Raw genomic sequence first — 18,224 nt, forward strand, 5'->3', positions numbered from 1 at the left:
TGGCGATATCTCTTTGCTGGTCTTTCCCGAATATTTCAGTGATAGTGGATGTAAAATAGTCACTAAAACCACGCTTCTCTATCTTCTTGACAGATGCGTTAGTTGTTAGGTCCAAAGGCTGCAACAAATGTGTCATGTTCTGTGACAACCTTTATGTTCAGCCTTAACTTTCCAGTTCGCGCATGACTTTATCTGTGCCAACAACAACAACCTTCATTTTTCCTCAAGATTAATTGCCTTGAACGCATCCCATACTAGCAATGCCCCAGTTCCGACTTTCAGGGAGGCCTAACTCCTCTTTGACTTTGGTGATATACGGGTAAATGATTTTCTTTAACCGAGCCATCGTCTCAGCTTTGTTACTCCAGTGCTTCTCATTGTAACGCAAAGAAAACCCTGCTGGAAATTCGACATTCGGCAGTGACCGGCTCGCCTTACCAGTGTAGATGAGTTGGAATGGTAATATCTGTCCGCTTAGCGTTTCCGCCAAAGTAACAGTAATTCCACGTTTGTCAGTACTTCCTTTCCTGTTTACATGCTTTGAACTCTTCTCTGCCATCGTGATGTTATCAGTACGAATTTAGACGGCGTTTGGTCAACATTTATAATTAAGTTCATCGGGAATTTCATCTTCAACTGAGCGGACACTATATCATGCAAAAACTTTGCCTTTACTACCAGCCATGCTGCTTTGGTGATAGCAGCCCTATATCTGGTGTGCACTGCAGAGAGGAGCTGACATAAGAGGTGAGGTCAAATCTATTAGATACAAACCATCTCCGCTTAAAAATAGTGCTTAAAAAATGCTGTAAAATACTGTGACTTTAATAAACAATGACGTAAATTAAGGTGCATAAAATAATATAACATAAATAACATGCATCGTTCATTTCCTTTAGTTCGTTTGTGGTCGGTGCATGCATTTCATCTCACCTGTGTTAAGGAAGCTTGAGCATTCCAGGGCAACCAAGTGCCCCACATGGCACTATGTCTTCACAAACTAGTCTGTGAACAGGCTCTTACGCCGATTTTTTTTTTTTTCGCCCTATGCCTAGCCAGCGAGCAAGCTCTCTTCAGGTCAACCGCGGGAGGATAGCGCGAGTGAGAGGATTAGCTTTGCAGACTTACCAAAGACCAAAGATGCCAAAGTTAACAAAATGCAAGCTTTCAACAACAGATGTTGCTCAAGATGAGAGAGTGGCGGCAACAAAATGATGGGCAAAATGTTCGTCAGCAGAGTGTTCGAAACATGAGTACAAAAGACCGGCCGGGCACACTACCTGTGAATGCATACGAGGAGGAGAATAGTTCTACAGAACTCTTTAATTCATCTCAACTCCAAGACGATGCCTTACTATCTTCACTCTAAGAAGAGAATGTCAGACACCAGAGAAATAAAAATCACGAGCAGGAGACCACTCTGCAGTTGCAAAAAAAGGGCATTGCACATGGCTATCACCGAAAGGACTGGTCACCAAATCCTGGTCGTTTTCTCCTTTATCATAAGATTGGAAGAGGATGTCTTGACTAGGTACTCGGAGGATTTACTGCCCTCCATTTCACAGATTCTGGCATCAAGAACGCCACTGTAGTATCGCAAGGATTTTTAGAGTATGGCATTGCCTATTTAGATAGTTTTGATTAAAAAAAAATTGATAGTTTTGATAGTTTTATTTAAAATAAAAAATAAAATAAATAACCTTTCTTTACCCTCGGCAGTGTTTATAGCACAAGTGCTTGTGGGGCCGAGCATTAAACTTCAAAAATAAGTAATTTAAGTTGAAAATAACATAGTTAAAAATCCCAACTGGCAGGAGGCAGACCAGCTGCCTATTTACAAGCGCGGCCTCGCGGCTACCGAGAAACAATTCCAGCTGGCGGTCAGAGCGGGACTTGAACCCGGGACCTCCGGATTTCAAGTCCGGCGCCCCAACCACTCGACTACGCTCGCAACCTGAAGGCTGATGTGCTATGATGCCCACAAAAAGTCAATTACATGTAATGGTGCAAGATGACCAAAAGCGACCAAAGACCGAACCGGAGCTAGTTTCAACAAGAAGATCAAGAAGAGCCAGAAAGCATGTCAAAGACAGTAACTTCGCCCAGAGCACAAAAGGAATATCATCACAGTACAGTGGGCAAAATAAATGTTAATCAGCCTTTAGTCTACTCTGTTCCGGTTACCACTGATCAACAAACGGAGCACGATACATGTATGTGTGTGCAAGAATGTGCGAATTTCAGTGCTTTGGTCTCCGGGCTCTGCGGCAAATGTTTTTAGGGCTCTAGGCTGGGTACAGCAAAATTGTATTAGGGTTCCAAGCAGTGAAATAATGGGGCTCCGGGTTCCGTAGAGAAAATTTTAGGGCTCCCGGTCTCCGGCTACCCCCCTTTGGGACACTGAGAAATTGAAACGATTTCAACGTATAGCTTTTAAAAGATGTTAAAATAATGAATAGTTTCTCGCGCCCGAAATGTAATCGAAAGTTCCGTGACACGCACCACTGATGCAAAACCATTTCAAAATTAGATTTACCTGGACGCAAACGAAAGCTTTGAAGGAGAAAGAAAAATAGGGGATTACTCCAAGCGTATTTTGTTCTCTGTATCGAATGTTAGTTTTTTTGCTTTGCTTATACTACAAAACTGAACTTTTCCGTTTTCTTATTTCTGTGACCCGCCTTCATGTTTGTCGCTGCAGCACCACCGCAAATGATTTATTCTCAGTAGCAAACTTTCCCCGTTTTAAAACTTGTTGATAGGGCATTTCTTAATTGCCTCCAGCCGCTTTTTTCCAAAGCTAGTCCTGGTTCATAGCCTTCCACACAAACTACTCATAGTCTAAGTACAAAATAATGTTACCCTGAAATGCCAGACAAAATTACCACTAGCCACCAAATATTCTTCAAATCTATACTTTATTAGAAACTGCATCCCTGACTGATTATTGCTTTATATTACACACTATGACTTAAAAATGCTCAAGGGCAGCCAATGGGAAAAAAACAAAACAACAACAAAAACAAAAAGAAAACTGGCTAACCTTTTGCTGGATTGCAGTTACATTTAAACGGGTACGATGTAATTTTGAGCTTCTTTTTAAACTTACGACGTTTTAATTGGAAAATCAACTTTTACAGCCCTAGGTTACTCTTACAAGTTAAAATTATGGTCTGAATTCGTTGACACACCGAGCCAAATCACATGAAAGAAAACAAATTCATTCTTGAGGCACACAGTAGTGCTATGAATGAATTTGCTGTCGTTGTGCTGGTCCCCTTCGTCTCCAATCCATGTTGACAATGTCAGAGTTCGGAATAATTCCGGTTGTATAGAATGGTTTTGTTTATTTAGGGGGTGAAACTCCTTGAACCACATCAGTTCTTTCAGACTAATTATGTCAACACGTCAGGGCAAGATCGCATTTTACCTTAAATAAAGATATATATTTATTTTAAAAAATCCACCTTTATAATTCTAGAGGTCGTACTAGTCCTGACCAACATCATTGTCAACCAAAAAAGGTTCTCCAAAAACAGAAAAGAAGAAAGAAACTTAGCTATCGACATAAAAAGCAACAATGAAGGTTTTTCTGATTGCTGAAGAAAACTCCCACCCTTACAACAAATTAACGTCAAATCGTTGGAAATAGTGTCTAAATTTCAAAGTTTAGTCATAAAATCCAAGATGGCGGCGCGCGTGATATTTAAACGAGGACAATACATTAGGCGATAATCATATCCAAGTTTTAGAACGCTAAAATGCTATTACCACTTTTTAAACTAAGCTTGAAAATTTGTTGTAAGAGTTGAGGTTCCCTTAATAATCAATCAACAAAACGATATGTACATCCAACACCGCTTCAACGTTTGATAGTCAAACTTCCTGGTATGTTCTCTTGAATAGTATAACTCAACTAAACATTAAAATAGTAATAAAAAAAAAAACTTGCAGTTGTAAATAAGAACGGGAATAAATAAAGCCGAGACCCATACATGGGTTTGGAAAAGGTTCTGTTTTAATTTTACAAATATGTAGATGACAAATGAATTACCATTAAATCCCGACTATACGCCCTCGCCCTATATTTGTCCAAAGAACTTTGTTAGGGGCATATTTCCAGTGAGGTCTTGTTTTCACTAAGCTAACAACTTCAACCAGGTAACAGTACATGGGCCTAAAGTTAGCGTCTCAGATGTTTTGTTTTGGACAGGGGCTTTTATTTAGAATTCTCTTCTTAGTGTTAATCTGATGTTAACTACTGGCCTACGCCATACACAACATACTCGGCGAATACGTTTAACGCCGTCATTAAAAGTTTAAATCAAGGCCACTTCAAGAACAAAGCGGAGAAACTCGTTAGGCATCAGTCATCTGAAATGGTCGCAATCACGTGCTCAAGCTTAGAGGCCAATGACGACAATTCGGATTCCTCAAGGGCATCCTGCAGCTGAAGAAAGAACAACGGATCAGTTAACATATGCGGGAAATAACATCAACAACATGAATTCCCAGTTATAACACGCAACAGAAACTGAACTAAAAAACTTCATTAAAATGTACTTTGGCCCAAACATGTTTAACGGGGCCTACTGTACGTACAAAGTGGAGAAGGCCATGTAAAACTCTTCAAATCGCTAAAACTTCACCGTTTTGAGCCAGAATGACGACAGAACAAAACGACTGAGGTAAGTGCACGTTTCTTGCGAGCTTAAATGCTAATATTCCATGCGCTAATATGAGCCTTTCGGTATTCCCACACATTCCCTTACATTTCGAAAACTACAAACTGGTCACACATTAGACTCACAGTTTGTGTGCATGCACATTTAAGAAATCGAACTGTAAAGAGAATGATCATTACGCTGTTTACATAGCGTGGTGTTGAAGTCCCGTCAGAGAGTAAGGATCCAAAATACAAGATCAACCACTGAACCAAACAAATGGCCCAGCTGTCTCCTCCTGACTTCAAAGGCTAGTAATGATTTACTGCAATACAGTATCGCTAGAGTCGTTAAGAAATTAGGCACTATCCTGACACACTACTTTCGTTGTTCTTTTTTGTTTACTTTTGACTATTTAACAATAACTTAGGTTGATTTTGTTTCACGGCTTATGCGAAACCACCGTCTAAACAGTGAAACAGATATTAAACAGGCACCCTCAGACCCTAATCCTTTTTGTTTTCTTTAAACTGTTTGGTAATAAATGTTAAACATGTTCTGTCACGTGGTCCCTACCTGGTCCTGATATCTTTTAACGTAATCATACAGCTCCTGAAGCGCATGATCACCATTAAACTCGTGCCCATGCTCCTGAACAATCAAAAGGAAACAAAACATTCCAAGTTATCAACCCAACTATCATAATCATATATCAGAGGCAATATCAGAGGCATTAGCAAGTGCTTGTTTTATTACAAACCCAAATGTTTGAGCCAGATATGTTACAAAGCCAAATACTAGTTACAGCTATAACTTGAGATCGGTACCAGGCCCAGTAACAATAACAAGCTCAAGAACCCAAAGACATGCAAACTCTTTTAATGGCGCGGGCCGCAAGGCTTTTTTGTTTATGATTAATAAATTGTATATGATTTTTTGTTTATGATTAATAAATTGTATATTTTTAACTTTAGTTTAAATGTAATTCCATTGTATATTTATCTTAAGATGGGTAAAGCTTGTTATTAAACATAAATACTCTAGATGGAATAGACAGTAACGTACCGTGGACAAATCATTGAGGAACTTGGATAATTCTTGTGGTGTGGGTGCAGGCGACGCTTGTATATCAGCGTAAAACCTGTTTAAATACGACAAAAACACATAAAGCAATGTCATTATTGCACTTTATTACGTTGCTGAATTTATCTCTTCTGATTGGTTGCCTGAGGGTTACTGAAATGGATCGCTTACAAACTGTTGCACTCGCGTTCAAAAGAAAACTGTTTTGTGTTAAGTCCCACCTTTTCTTAGACGTTTTATCTGTAAGATTGACGGAACGTTTGTAAAAGTGGCATGGAAAAATATTTCTGTACTTGACTATCCTCTTTGTAACGCGCCATAATAATAAATCCTTCACTGAACAAGCCCTGTGGTCCATATTAGGGAAAAACCCGTCATGGATAGTGTGCGCATATGCCCACACATGACATTCCAATCCTAGCAGTATGCATGATGTTTGTCCCATGAACCAAGTTTAACGGACTTAGCTCCCACGAGTCTCCTATAGCTCAGTGGTAGAGCATCCGAACTAGTAATCGGAAGGCCTTAGGTTCGACTCCTGATAGGAGCACTCGGATTTTTTCCGAGTATGCCTGTGTCACTCAACGAAAAAAAAATCATTCTCACCACAACAATCATTACAATGACTTGGGGGTGGGAGAGGCTGAAAAAGAGCTTTTACCGTAAGCGTTCTTGTTGCGACAAAATAGTGTAACGGTTAAATGGTGGATATTGAATCAATATCAGTGAAACGTTTTATCACATTTAGTGAATGAAATTACCTTTCAACTTCTTGGCGATATCCAGGAATTTCTCTTGCGTAAAGCAGTTTATTTGATGGTGAATCCTGTGTACATAGAGGAAATGTTTTCATTGTATAGTAGGGTGAAAAATTCTGAACAGTCAATGCAATTTTACCAAATACAAACGACGGCATCTTACCTTGCCCAGAACGTGCTCAGAAACAGAACAGGAATCCATGAACAGCTGTAAAGAAAGGCAAATTGATTCTTCATCTCATGTAGTTAAGCCTGGTTAAAAGGAACTTAAGAAACATAGGAACTAACCTGAGCTACAACAGACAGACAGGAATCAACAATGGCGGACTTGCAAACATCAAATATGAAGTTTGGATTCTTAATTATGTTAATCCAGAACCTCAGAGGTAAACTGAAAAATAATAAAAATGTAAAGGTAAGCATGAAGGACCACCTATTGATTGAAATGTGACCAAACCACTTCAGACAGATTACTTAAAGGTGTCGGGAAATAGAATTACCAGCTCGCAAGTTCAGGGAATACGATTCCATTTCCTAAACCACTCATGGTGTTTTGGCTCGTTTCACACAACCAAACAACTACCAATTGATTCCGCTAAACGACTTCCTCACGCAAAAATCAGCGATTTTTTTGTTATCAAAATCAGCCAAAAAACTACTTTTCTTTTTGTTTTAATTGCTTTAGATAAGTATTAGGCTTAAAAAATAAATACGCAACTAATTTTTGATATCCAGTCTATATAGCAAAAGGCTGAAAACAATTTCCAGTAATTTTAATTTTAAGGCCAAAATGTTACTCGTTTCCCCAGTCCCTTTTCCACCAATCCAGTTCCCTTTACTTAATAAGCATTTACACTTACCATGTAAATACAAAACACGGAATTCAAACAGTTGAATATCCGCGGCCAATTTAGAAGCTTAAAGTGCTACTATGATCAAATTTTTACCTCTTGAACTTTAAGGTTTATCACATAGAATTATAGGAAAGATTAAAAACGCCGTTGACCATTTCTAAATATCTGCATTGGTTCCGGAGATGTTTAAGTTCAAAACTGACAAGCTCATATTGTGGAGCGCACCTAGAACAATGTCACTGCAAAGAATCAAGCATTTCTGATACAAATTGGCTGAGATATCTATTTTCATAATATTTGATCAAAATTCGGTTGAGTTTATGACGCCATCACTTGGCTAATTTGCATATTCTAAAAACTTGCATATATCTCTGGAACAAAAAGAGATATTTGAAAATAGTAAACAGCATTCTTCTTCTTCTCGTCCAGAATACTTGTTTATGTTTTAAAATGGCTTCGATTAGAAAGACGCGAATTTCGTCATAGTAGCACTCGGCTGTTAATATGGTGTTTTCCGTACGCAGTTCGACAGAACGGAGTGCCCACGGTGTCACATTGATGATATGGGATGAGGTGGAGGGTAAATAAGGCCACGAAGGATTTCGTTTTAAGTTGCTACCATGGCTGTGAGGGCATTTTATACTCAACACAATGTTGGAGCCGGTATGCTTGTGCTGCAGTTACCTGTTGCTTTTCCAGGTATGTAAAACTTCAGCGTCACTCAAGTTCAACTCCTTGGCTTGTGCATCAAGGAGATCAAACAAAAACTTGACAACTGGAGGCAAACTGGAGCCGCGCCTGTACCTCATGAAAACAGTGTGGAACAGGCGGTCCACAAACTTCTGTAGGGCTCCCTGCGAGTGGCAAGTTTACATGTGTTATTCCGTCTTATAATACTTGGTGCGTTAAAAAAGAGGAAGAAGGACTGGATAATACGAAGTTGGCTAATGTAGACTGCAATTATTATCGGGACATTTGATAGCTAATTAAACCAAGCAAGAAGCAAATGCTTAATGACACTAACAAACCGCTTAACCTGACTGCAGGGAAAAGGGGGGCGAAACTGGATGGAAAACAACTACTTTTGATTTCTAATATCTATGTTAGATCGTTTGAAGTAAATTACGTTTCAACTTGTTTGAGAGTTGTAAACGCTCTAACTTGTTGGTTGGCGTATAGTGGTCTAGATGTTTTATAGTACTTATAATACAATACATTATGTACAAATGAATATAAATATATGAAACGTGTATTTTGCGGATGAAAGATCAAATAGAAGAAAGAAGATCCTCGTAGTTGGTATGCAACTTAAGCAGTTGCGGAAAGAAAGCCTTAAACAAATTCAGGCTTGTACGGGATTCGAACCCATGACCTCTGCACCGGCATCGCAGAGGTCATGGGTTCGAATCCCTTTCAAGCTTGATTTTTTTTAAGGCTTTCTTTTCGCAACTGCTTTTAAAAGATGCGTAGCAACTGCAAGGATCTTTCTTCTATTTGACATTATGCACAGTTCCTTGAAACTTTGCACTAAAACCTTAATAACCTACCTTAGTTTTTAAGAGTCGTGTTAAATAAATTTCTGATAGAAATTTGCTGTTGCGGTCGTCTTCAGCCCTATCAGTGGGGTAATCCAATTGTTTAACCTGTAATTATAAACAATATAAACTGTAAAGGAATATACTTCGGCACTGATAAGATTCTTAACAGTACAATAATGACAAAAATTCCATGATAATAATAATAATAATAATAATAATAATAATAATAATAATAATAATAATAATAATAATAATAATAATAATAATAATAATAATAATAATAATAATAATAATAATAATAATAATAATAATAATTTAATTTAGATTACCATAGCAAAATATTCAAGTCTAATCAGTAACAAGTGCAACTCTTACCAGATGCCAAAGCCTTCCACCCTCTTCTGGTCCGTCTGGGTTTAAAACTGCCAAAGGACTATAGCTTGCTCCAGGACTAAAGCCTACGCGTAATGCGTTCTTTTTATTTAATTCTGGAATGAAAGAAGCAGCATATAATCACGGAAGTTAAATAAGATGTACCCACACCACAAACTTTCCACAAACGTTAAGGATTAAATTAATAATAACCTCTATTTGGTGCGAAAATACGGCCAGAATATTCGGGCGCGGAATCCACGACAACGCCGGTAGGTCAGTAGCAGCCAATCACTGAGAGAACGCGAAAAACACTACCACGCCGACGGCTTGGTTTATGCTAATAAATGTTAGCACTCCACACAATCCTTACATTCCCAGAAGGTATCCTTTTATTTTGACTTGTATAGATAATTAATAAATAGAGCAATAAGAAATTAGTGATGTTCTTACCAGAGTCTGTTGAACTATAAAAATATCTTTGTCCTGTGACAAGTCTCAGCGTAGCATTGTCTGTCACCTACAAAATACAAAATGTAACAGAAATTACTTTTACAAAGTAATAAGCTCGATAAAGTCAAAAATATGTGGACTGAAGCCAGGCATGGTTAAAAATTCTGTATTAAAGGGGAAGTTAAGCAGAAAAACTAACGCGGAAAGATTTCAACGTTTCAATGACATCCTACCATCATTATCAAGAAAATGAAGAAAATTTACATAAGTAAGTAGACAAAACAAATTTGAAAATTTGCTATCATTTCAAAACCCAAAAATGTTTGTCTGTTAGCAGAAACAACGAAATAATTGTCAAGTTTAAAATAAATTATCACCCCAGTGCAATAAAACTGTCGATTAGTGCCTCTGGCCAGAGACAGAGTAGGCCGGTATGGATTGAAACTTGAAAAATGTTAGGCTAATGTTTTTCAAGTTCTCGCATTTTCGTTTCCAAAATGCGCTAGAACAGATCACGAGTTGTTCCTTTCAAGAATTGAGTTGATTTCTTTTCTCTCGTCATTCTAGATTTATTTGGCAGCTGATTCAAGGTCTTTTTTCATCATTTTAAACAAAAGATATAAAAAAACCGATGATACTTCCCCTTTAAATGTTGACACTGGCTTTTAAATACAAGATGGACGTTTCGCTTCTTGCTACAACCTTCTTCAGCTTAAGAATGTTAATAGAAACGGCGCCCAGGATGTTATATGAATAAAAATTAAAAACACGATAAACGTGATAAAATTTGGGTGAGAACTATTACAATAGCGTGGCAGATTTTGAATGCTTCTAAAAATTCTTAAGGTTTTTGTATATGTCTGGAAGAAAGAAGATTCTTTCGTCTCACATTTAAGATACATCTCTGACATATTCCTGAAGAATGATCAAATGCCGAAATAGAGGATACAGAGGTCTTGAAAGCCATGAAAATCAATTTTGCTTTCGGATTTGATAAAATCTACATTCCGCTCAAAAATTAAAACCAACTTCGGATTCAGTTCAAACGGATTTTACAAGACCTGGGAAAACGCTACATTACGCTACATTAACAGCAGTGTACGCGATCTGATAATTTGAGCCGAAATTCTTTAACTTTTGTAATTCAAACATTTAAAGTGCAAATTTTGCCAAGTCACACTGCAGTGTTAAGCTTGCAAACTGACACAGACCATAGCTGAGTGTAACTATCATTAGAATTCTTACCTTATAATGACTCAGTGTATTTATCTTCCTCCATTCCCCTTCAATCACTGATTGAGAATCGTCATCTCTTAGAGACAAAACTCTTCCAGAACTCTGATCCCATTCTGAAGTGAAACATGGCACGGACGTCAAGACAAGTCCACATTAAGTTTCACACTTTTGCTACTAAACAACTGCCGCTGAGTTCAGTTACTGGAACGTCCGAAAGCGATTAATAATCAATTCAATGACAAGCCTAACTGGCAGCAATGTTGGCAGCAATGTTGTTGTTGTCGAATAACATCAGAATTATGCTTGTAACCAACCTCCTCACAGGGCTGTTGGATTAAGAGAGCCTTTCAGTTCATACCTAACCTGAGTATCAGGCCTTCCTAATGGAAAGAGAGAGCAATACTCAGGCTAGTTCATACCAAAGATGATGGTAACCAGCACCGTTGAATGTTTTTATCTGGAATGTCGCAGTGTGTCCGGTTCATGTAACACACGGTTTTTTGTTGGTCAGTTATCCACAGATACCTGCCTAACATAAGTAAATAACAGGAAAAATTGAACTGTGTATCATTTTCATTTGCAAAATACCACTTGATTACGTGTGCTGTGACCTAACAATGACAGCTCTGTATGTTACTCCTTTACATCATGCAAACACATGCATGTGAAAATTATCTTTCTCACCAAGTTGAAGATCGTCTCTATCAGGCCGACTTGAAAATGGAGAGTTCTGGAACGAATTCGCTTTGATTAGTACAACTACCTTATTACATAAATTATAAACAAAACGTTGCTGTTTTCCTGCTGTAAAGCCTAACCTTAAGCACTGTAACAGATTTAACTGAGGTGACAGTAACACTTCCAGAAAGTATTAACGTTATTTTTTGATAAGCAAACACTGCCGCTGTGTTGTATGGTGAGTTAGCTTCACAAAGGAATTCTAATGACTACTATATTAATTTATGCTATTTCAAACCTTGAATATGACGTCTAAAATCTTCTCCTTAGCCAGAGTAATAGTGTCACAATCAAGCAGTACGACAGCTGCCGGAGGATTGCTTTCAAAAGTGACTGTAACATTCAGGGTCTGAAAACAAATGCACCAACACATCAAATTATACGAAAACAACACACAAAAACACAAATACAAATAAATAATCTCGACAAAGATTTCAACCCAAAAAATATGTTCAAAAGATAGCTCGTAGACATTAACACCAAACATGACAGCAGTGCGGTGTACCTTGAAGTCGACAGCCTGTCTGAGGAGTTTGTCTTCACTGAGTGAGTACCTTGCCTCTCCGGTAACTGCATCTACCGGACCCTTCTCGGACTGCTGTTTTACCGCTTTAAATAGCATGAACAATGGCTCACCAGCATCATTCTGAAAAAAAAAAAAAAATGGTTCAGATCAAAATCCACTTCGATAGAAAAACGGTAAAAAAATTGGCAACGTATGAAAAATAAACAAAAGTAAAAGAAATGACTTACTGAGATTAAACTATGCCCTTTGGCGTAAAAAAATAAAAAATAAAATAAAAAATCAGTTCTCAAGGACGAAATAGTTATTAGGGAAAACTTTATGCACCATGAACCTTGCAGTGTAAATCTTCTGAACCTGTTCAAACCACAGGCAGCCCAAGTTCGCGTCACTAGAGAGCGTGTAATGACTAATTATTAGTGGGACGATGACCTTTGAAAAAAAAATCGATTGCTACTGATCATCATCGGTTGTCATCAATTTGCACATCTTTTTGAAGGCCAAAAAGAAATGCTTTTACAAAAGAAATTACAGTGCATCTTATCGATCACTTTCAACGCATTCCCGCAATCTCCTTTCTTCTCCTGAGCAAACAAGCGCTCGCCAACGTCAACAGCAAATGCGCATTCGTGCTACCCTTTAACTACAACCTGGTCTCTCTCTTAGTCCTTTGAGCCCCCAGTGGGGCATAGGGCCGCGACTACAACCTGGTACTGATAGTCAAAACAAGTTCACAAATGTTTCCCGGGTTATTTGTGCACAAGAAGGGGCAAAAAGCACCAGACACGTACGCGACCACGAGCGGAACAAAACTATCAATTATTGATCAAAAATTGATCGAAAACAATTAGCTTGACAGCAAACGAAAGTCAATAATAATCGATGGCAATCAATGGTAATCGACAGCAATAAGAGGATTGAAGCTTGTGATTATCGATTGGTCATCGACTGCTCAATAGCAATCGACAACAATTCACTAATTGTCATCGATTGGATTTCCGATGATAGATTGTCATCGAAGGAAAGCGAATGTAATCTTTCGGTGAAGTGTTTGCTGGCGTTGCGCTCATGGTTTTTCTCTGAAAACAATTCACCATTGTACTCATATCAGTAATTAATAGATGTGGACTGTGCCCAGATATGTCTTGCGCATTTAATTTTGTCTGATTAGTTCTCTACAATACCGGCTAGGTCATACCTAGTGCCCTACTAGTCTTTGGGACCCAACGAAAACAGTACGACAAGGACAATGACCATATTCAAAGTTTTTAAAAGAACGTGGGAATACCACGGTGAATTTTTCTTTCTCTTTCTGGACTTTAACGCCGTTGCTACTAATCTGAATAATTCGTTCACATTGTGTACGTTGAACGGGTTGGGATAATAACAAAGTAGATTAGATAACATGACTTTTCATTTTGTTGGCGCTGCCGTCGTGCTTTCAAAAATCGTCAAAGTATTGAATTAGTGGAAAGGTTCTTTCTCTTGACAGAAATGCATCAATTGGCTGGTAGATCAACTGACGCGATTGTCTACAATAACACAGTTAGACTTCACTCAACATCGATGAACGTAATAATCTCGTGCTTACTCGTACCAACCTTAAGAAAATTGTACATACAGAATGCGAGCCAATTGGTGAGCATCTTTTCCGCAACAGACTCAGTTCTGCAGAAGAAAAAAGACAATTATTATCAATATTTGTTTGATACTGAAATGTATCAGAGAAACAATTGTGCTGACACGACTTACCGTCTAAGCAGCAGTTTGGGATGACTTTTGGCCACTGACTTACGTATCAACTCACAGGTTAAGTCCTTTAATATCCTGACAAAAGAGAAAACATTTCAATACAGTTAAATGAATATTTAATCACGTTAACAGCCATGAGCTACGCGGCGGGTCTTGGTTCAGATAGCACGTCATCGATACCATGTAGCGTGGTGCTCTCGTCCTCGAGCGCTCTTTAGTGTGATTTAGCGCTGTTTGTAGCGGTTTTTGTATTGGCAGCGGAGCTTTTATTCCCCTCCCAACCCTCCCCCCTTTTCCTTTCTTCCACTCATCCAATCAGTGTGACGGGTGTCTGGAGTGGAACGCGACGTTTAAACCGGACTTTATCTATGAAATTTTGGTTCAACCAAACGTAGTAAAAGTTGACTTGTTGGTCAGAGGGCTCAAGGGCGGTACCTGAAACTACTGTTTGAAGAAGAATAAACCACAAAGCTGAACCGATTTTCTTCCTGTGCAATTGATGTAAGTGTGTCGAGGTACAGGTGTTGTAAGAATTTTTAAAAAACGTTTTAACATTAAAGCTTTATAGCACAGACCGAGTTATCCATCATCGGTCAAGTGATGGCCACATTTCATTTTCGAAGGGCATTCACTCTCATTCACAGGGCAAACTATGATTAGAAATACGCTACTTTGTTATATATAGGCTTTGGTTAAAAAAAAATTAATTAAAAAAGGGTAAAAAATACAGAGATTAGAACTGTATGATACAGTAGACGATAAGAAAGGTGGCCAAACCGGGAAGGAGAAACTCACTCTGTTGCATATTCCATTTTGGCTTGAAGAGCAACCATCAAAAGGGAGGCAACGTTACACCTGCAACAATTTAAATAGTTTATATTATTGCTGTTGCATACGAACAAGCATCACATAACTAAAAAACAAGTTTGACGAAGAATCACTGGTAACCAACAATTAAACTGCAAAAACAGATGGTGACTTTTGAATGCATCTGGTTTCATTACCCAAACGGCAAACTTTGAAAACATTAATGACCTGAGTTCGATAAATATTGAACTATAACAAAATGAGGTGTATACTACATGTTCACATTGAGTTGAGTGATAAGCAGTCTGAGATCTACAAATAGATTTTATGGTCCACTGCTTTAAACGATGCTCCAAACTTGATCATCATAACAGCACGTTTAAGATCTCACTCAATATCAACGTGGGATTTAATGAATTACAAACCTGTCTTTCATCTGAAATGTGTTTTGCGACTCCAGGGTCCGAATAAACACCAAAAGGAACTCTTTGTTGTAAATCAGTTGAGAAAACTGCCGTAAACCTTTCTCCCAGTTTTCCGTGAGAACACCCTAACAGACACAATAAACAATAATTCTCCTTCTCTCTTAGAGTTGAGATCTAATTAGGATAATTCAAGCATATTTAACTAAATAGATAGATAGATGAATTTCTTGGATACCATATTCTACTACTCCGCTTGGACTAGAAACAGACGTCTACAAAGGAAAAGCAGTTAAAGAAAGCAGAAAAACGCTGTGGACCGACGCTGCTTGCGAAAAAGGACCACAAAAGTTGTATTAAGTTTTTGGTCGTGTCAGTCTACTCTTGCACACATTTTTTGAACGACAGCTATTTCAAAGTAAAGGGACTTATTTTGTTGGTGTTGAAACTTTATTTTGTGATAAGCATTACTATGATGAATCACCAATTCAACCAGATGCGAGGAATTCCCTCCACACTTATACATGGAGATTCTAAGAAAAGACACATTCGTCTTTGATAAAACAATGAATCGCTTCCAGTTTAGGCCTTAATCAAAATAAAGGTTTGATTTTGTTTAGTTCAGTTTAGTTAATTGTTTTGCCATAAGTTGTACAAAGGCAAGGAAAGAAATACTTATTATTTAAGCACTAATGGCGAGGAAGCCCAAGGGAAGCCACCGGGCTTATAAGGAATGGGCTCCCTCAGTTAAGTAATTGGAACAAAGTATTATCATAGTTACACATGGGACCAAAATAAATGACAGAGTTACAGTAAATCTTAAAATATTTTACATAGTCATGTTAATCATAAACCACACAAGCTTGCCCTTGTGAGATGTTTACTCCAGTTTGACGTTGGTTGTAAGCACTTCATGATCCACAAAAGAAGAAACCTGTGTGTTGTGTGTGCACAAAGTTACCTTGTTCTTGTGGAGAATTGGGTGATCATCAAGTCCAGGAAACAGCACATGTAAAGCATACGTTTGGAAATCCAAAAATGGCATCCCAGAAGTGGACAAGTCACTAGTCAAGTCCGTGACATCAGTCTGAAGTTCAGCGAAAGCTAAAGCAAAACAAGTTAAATAATCTTGACAAAATGTCGGTATTCGTTAATAGAAATGGAGACTACTTCTGGCCATTATTATATGCAGAGGAATGTATACGACTATATATGACTCACGACCACAATGTGTTACCAACTTGCCAAACACAGGTAAGCATAACATGAAGTGGACAAGTGATTGGGTAGGCTTGGAGGCTTGGGAGCAAGACACGTTTCCCCAATGTTCCAACAATAAGATCAACCCTCTATTGTAGCACCCAGCACCTCTCCACAGTGTATGTGCACAATTCATGTGCACGTAATGCGGAAACGCACAAAGGGTAAAATTACCCAGGCAGTGGGATAAAGAGTATGGCTCTGTCAAATAGTGTAGCCAAAATCTGTGCCTTTCTTAAATAATACAACAGAAACCCATTAAAACATTGCATTGTTTGTGTTCATGCCTCCTTGCGCAACTTGAAAAAAAAAAAATGCAATTTCAGAAGAGTTTTGTCGGTACATTAAAAATCGTCAGTCTGATAAAGGCAAAAATTTCTGTCTATCTTTCCTATTTTCAAAAAAGATAAATAGGTCACCTTCTCTGCATTCACGAGCAACCTTGGACTCCAGATTTGTCATCTGCACCTCAAGACTCTTAAAATTTTTCTTCTGCTTCCGACGACTGCGGCGACACCAGCAAAGAACACAGATGACCAAGATGACGACTACGGCAACACCAACGCCAGCTCCAATCCAAACCATAAGAGGAATACCCTTGCTCTCTACTTTGTAATATTTGAGCATCCCAATTGGGAATTCTAAGTCACCAACATCAACCTGGCAAATTGAAAACAGGTTCTCTGTAACAATACATAACTACGATTTCTCACTTGTTCTAATATTAGTATCAAATGATAGAATTGGTCACAGACTAAAGTTGTCACTGTATTTAGGACAGAGCACTAATTGGGGACACATTCCAGATCGAATTGGAATTTAGAACACCCCCCCCCCCCCCCACCCAATAACCAAACAAATAAATAAATAAATAAATAAATAAATAAATAAATAAATAAATAAATAAATAAATAAATAAATAAATAAATAAAACAAAAAACAGGCAGACTGAGAATTACAAACTTCAACCTGCAATAAAGGATTGATTTGTAAAAAAATTGCTTCTTTCAAAATTAAGGAAATAAAACAAACAAGAAATACAACATACAGGGGAACAAAAAGTCAAAAGGTGCACATTAAGAGAAACGCGTCAGCCCAAAATGGCAAAAAGGGAAATGGGTGTGAGCATTGATCCAAAACCATGTCCGTTAAGAAATATGTTACACATACGTTCATGTTTACTTGTTCTCAAAGTCATATGGTATCTGTAGATTATCAAATATTCTACTTCACGGTTTTCATTTCAACACAATAGTCTAACACTGTTGTAGATTTGTTGTCCTATACTTTTAAGTTTAATATTTAACTCCACTTCACCGTATAACACTATAATTTAACAATACTTTGTCCGAAGGATACTAGAATCTTTTTTTGGACGACACTAAGACAAGACAGTGTTTAACTTCATGTACGGTTTGAAACAATGTGTGACCGCTTCAACGTCTTTGGATGACGTGAACAGGCCATTCCGAGTTGCTGTAAACCTCACTATGAAAGCGAGGCTAAGTGCGAAACTTTTCATATGAAAATTAGTTTTGTTTGCATATGAATGAAAACTAATTTTCATAACAAAAACTTTGCACTTAATCTCACTTTCATAATGAGGTTCAAAGCAACTCGGAAATAGTCTATTTATTTTGAGGATCTTTTTATCGTTTTGTGACAATGTGCCACTAATTTTAATGGCTGGTGTAAATGCGTAAATAAAACATCGCGTCAATATGTAACCACTTTGAACATCTTGTAACGGTAGGTAAAGTACAT

At 37.9% G+C, this 18,224-nt stretch overlaps 1 protein-coding gene across 2 annotated transcripts in view; it reads right to left on the minus strand.

The window, feature by feature from the left end:
* Nucleotides 1–2,899: 2,899 nt before the first annotated feature.
* Nucleotides 2,900–18,224, minus strand: part of LOC146457834 (plexin-A4-like) — a 52,279-nt gene continuing 36,954 nt past the window's right edge. For both annotated transcript variants that reach the window (XM_085091502.1, XM_085091501.1), the window contains exons 22-41: nt 16,880–17,120; nt 16,162–16,304; nt 15,204–15,328; nt 14,767–14,826; nt 13,972–14,046; nt 13,821–13,887; nt 12,202–12,342; nt 11,935–12,045; nt 11,643–11,688; nt 10,968–11,071; nt 9,723–9,789; nt 9,273–9,385; nt 8,907–9,002; nt 8,044–8,213; nt 6,794–6,896; nt 6,669–6,713; nt 6,509–6,573; nt 5,730–5,805; nt 5,241–5,315; nt 2,900–4,450 (exon numbers count right to left, since the gene is read on the minus strand). In XM_085091502.1, coding sequence (XP_084947628.1) covers nt 4,367–4,450; nt 5,241–5,315; nt 5,730–5,805; nt 6,509–6,573; nt 6,669–6,713; nt 6,794–6,896; nt 8,044–8,213; nt 8,907–9,002; nt 9,273–9,385; nt 9,723–9,789; nt 10,968–11,071; nt 11,643–11,688; nt 11,935–12,045; nt 12,202–12,342; nt 13,821–13,887; nt 13,972–14,046; nt 14,767–14,826; nt 15,204–15,328; nt 16,162–16,304; nt 16,880–17,120 — 2,007 coding nt within the window. In that variant the 3' untranslated portion in view covers nt 2,900–4,366. The remainder of the gene's footprint in view (nt 4,451–5,240; nt 5,316–5,729; nt 5,806–6,508; nt 6,574–6,668; nt 6,714–6,793; nt 6,897–8,043; nt 8,214–8,906; nt 9,003–9,272; nt 9,386–9,722; nt 9,790–10,967; nt 11,072–11,642; nt 11,689–11,934; nt 12,046–12,201; nt 12,343–13,820; nt 13,888–13,971; nt 14,047–14,766; nt 14,827–15,203; nt 15,329–16,161; nt 16,305–16,879; nt 17,121–18,224) is intronic.

The sequence above is a fragment of the Pavona decussata genome, unplaced genomic scaffold (assembly GCF_977016875.1).
Source record: "Pavona decussata unplaced genomic scaffold, jaPavDecu1.1 SCAFFOLD_237, whole genome shotgun sequence".
Classification (NCBI taxonomy): Eukaryota; Metazoa; Cnidaria; class Anthozoa; order Scleractinia; family Agariciidae; genus Pavona; species Pavona decussata.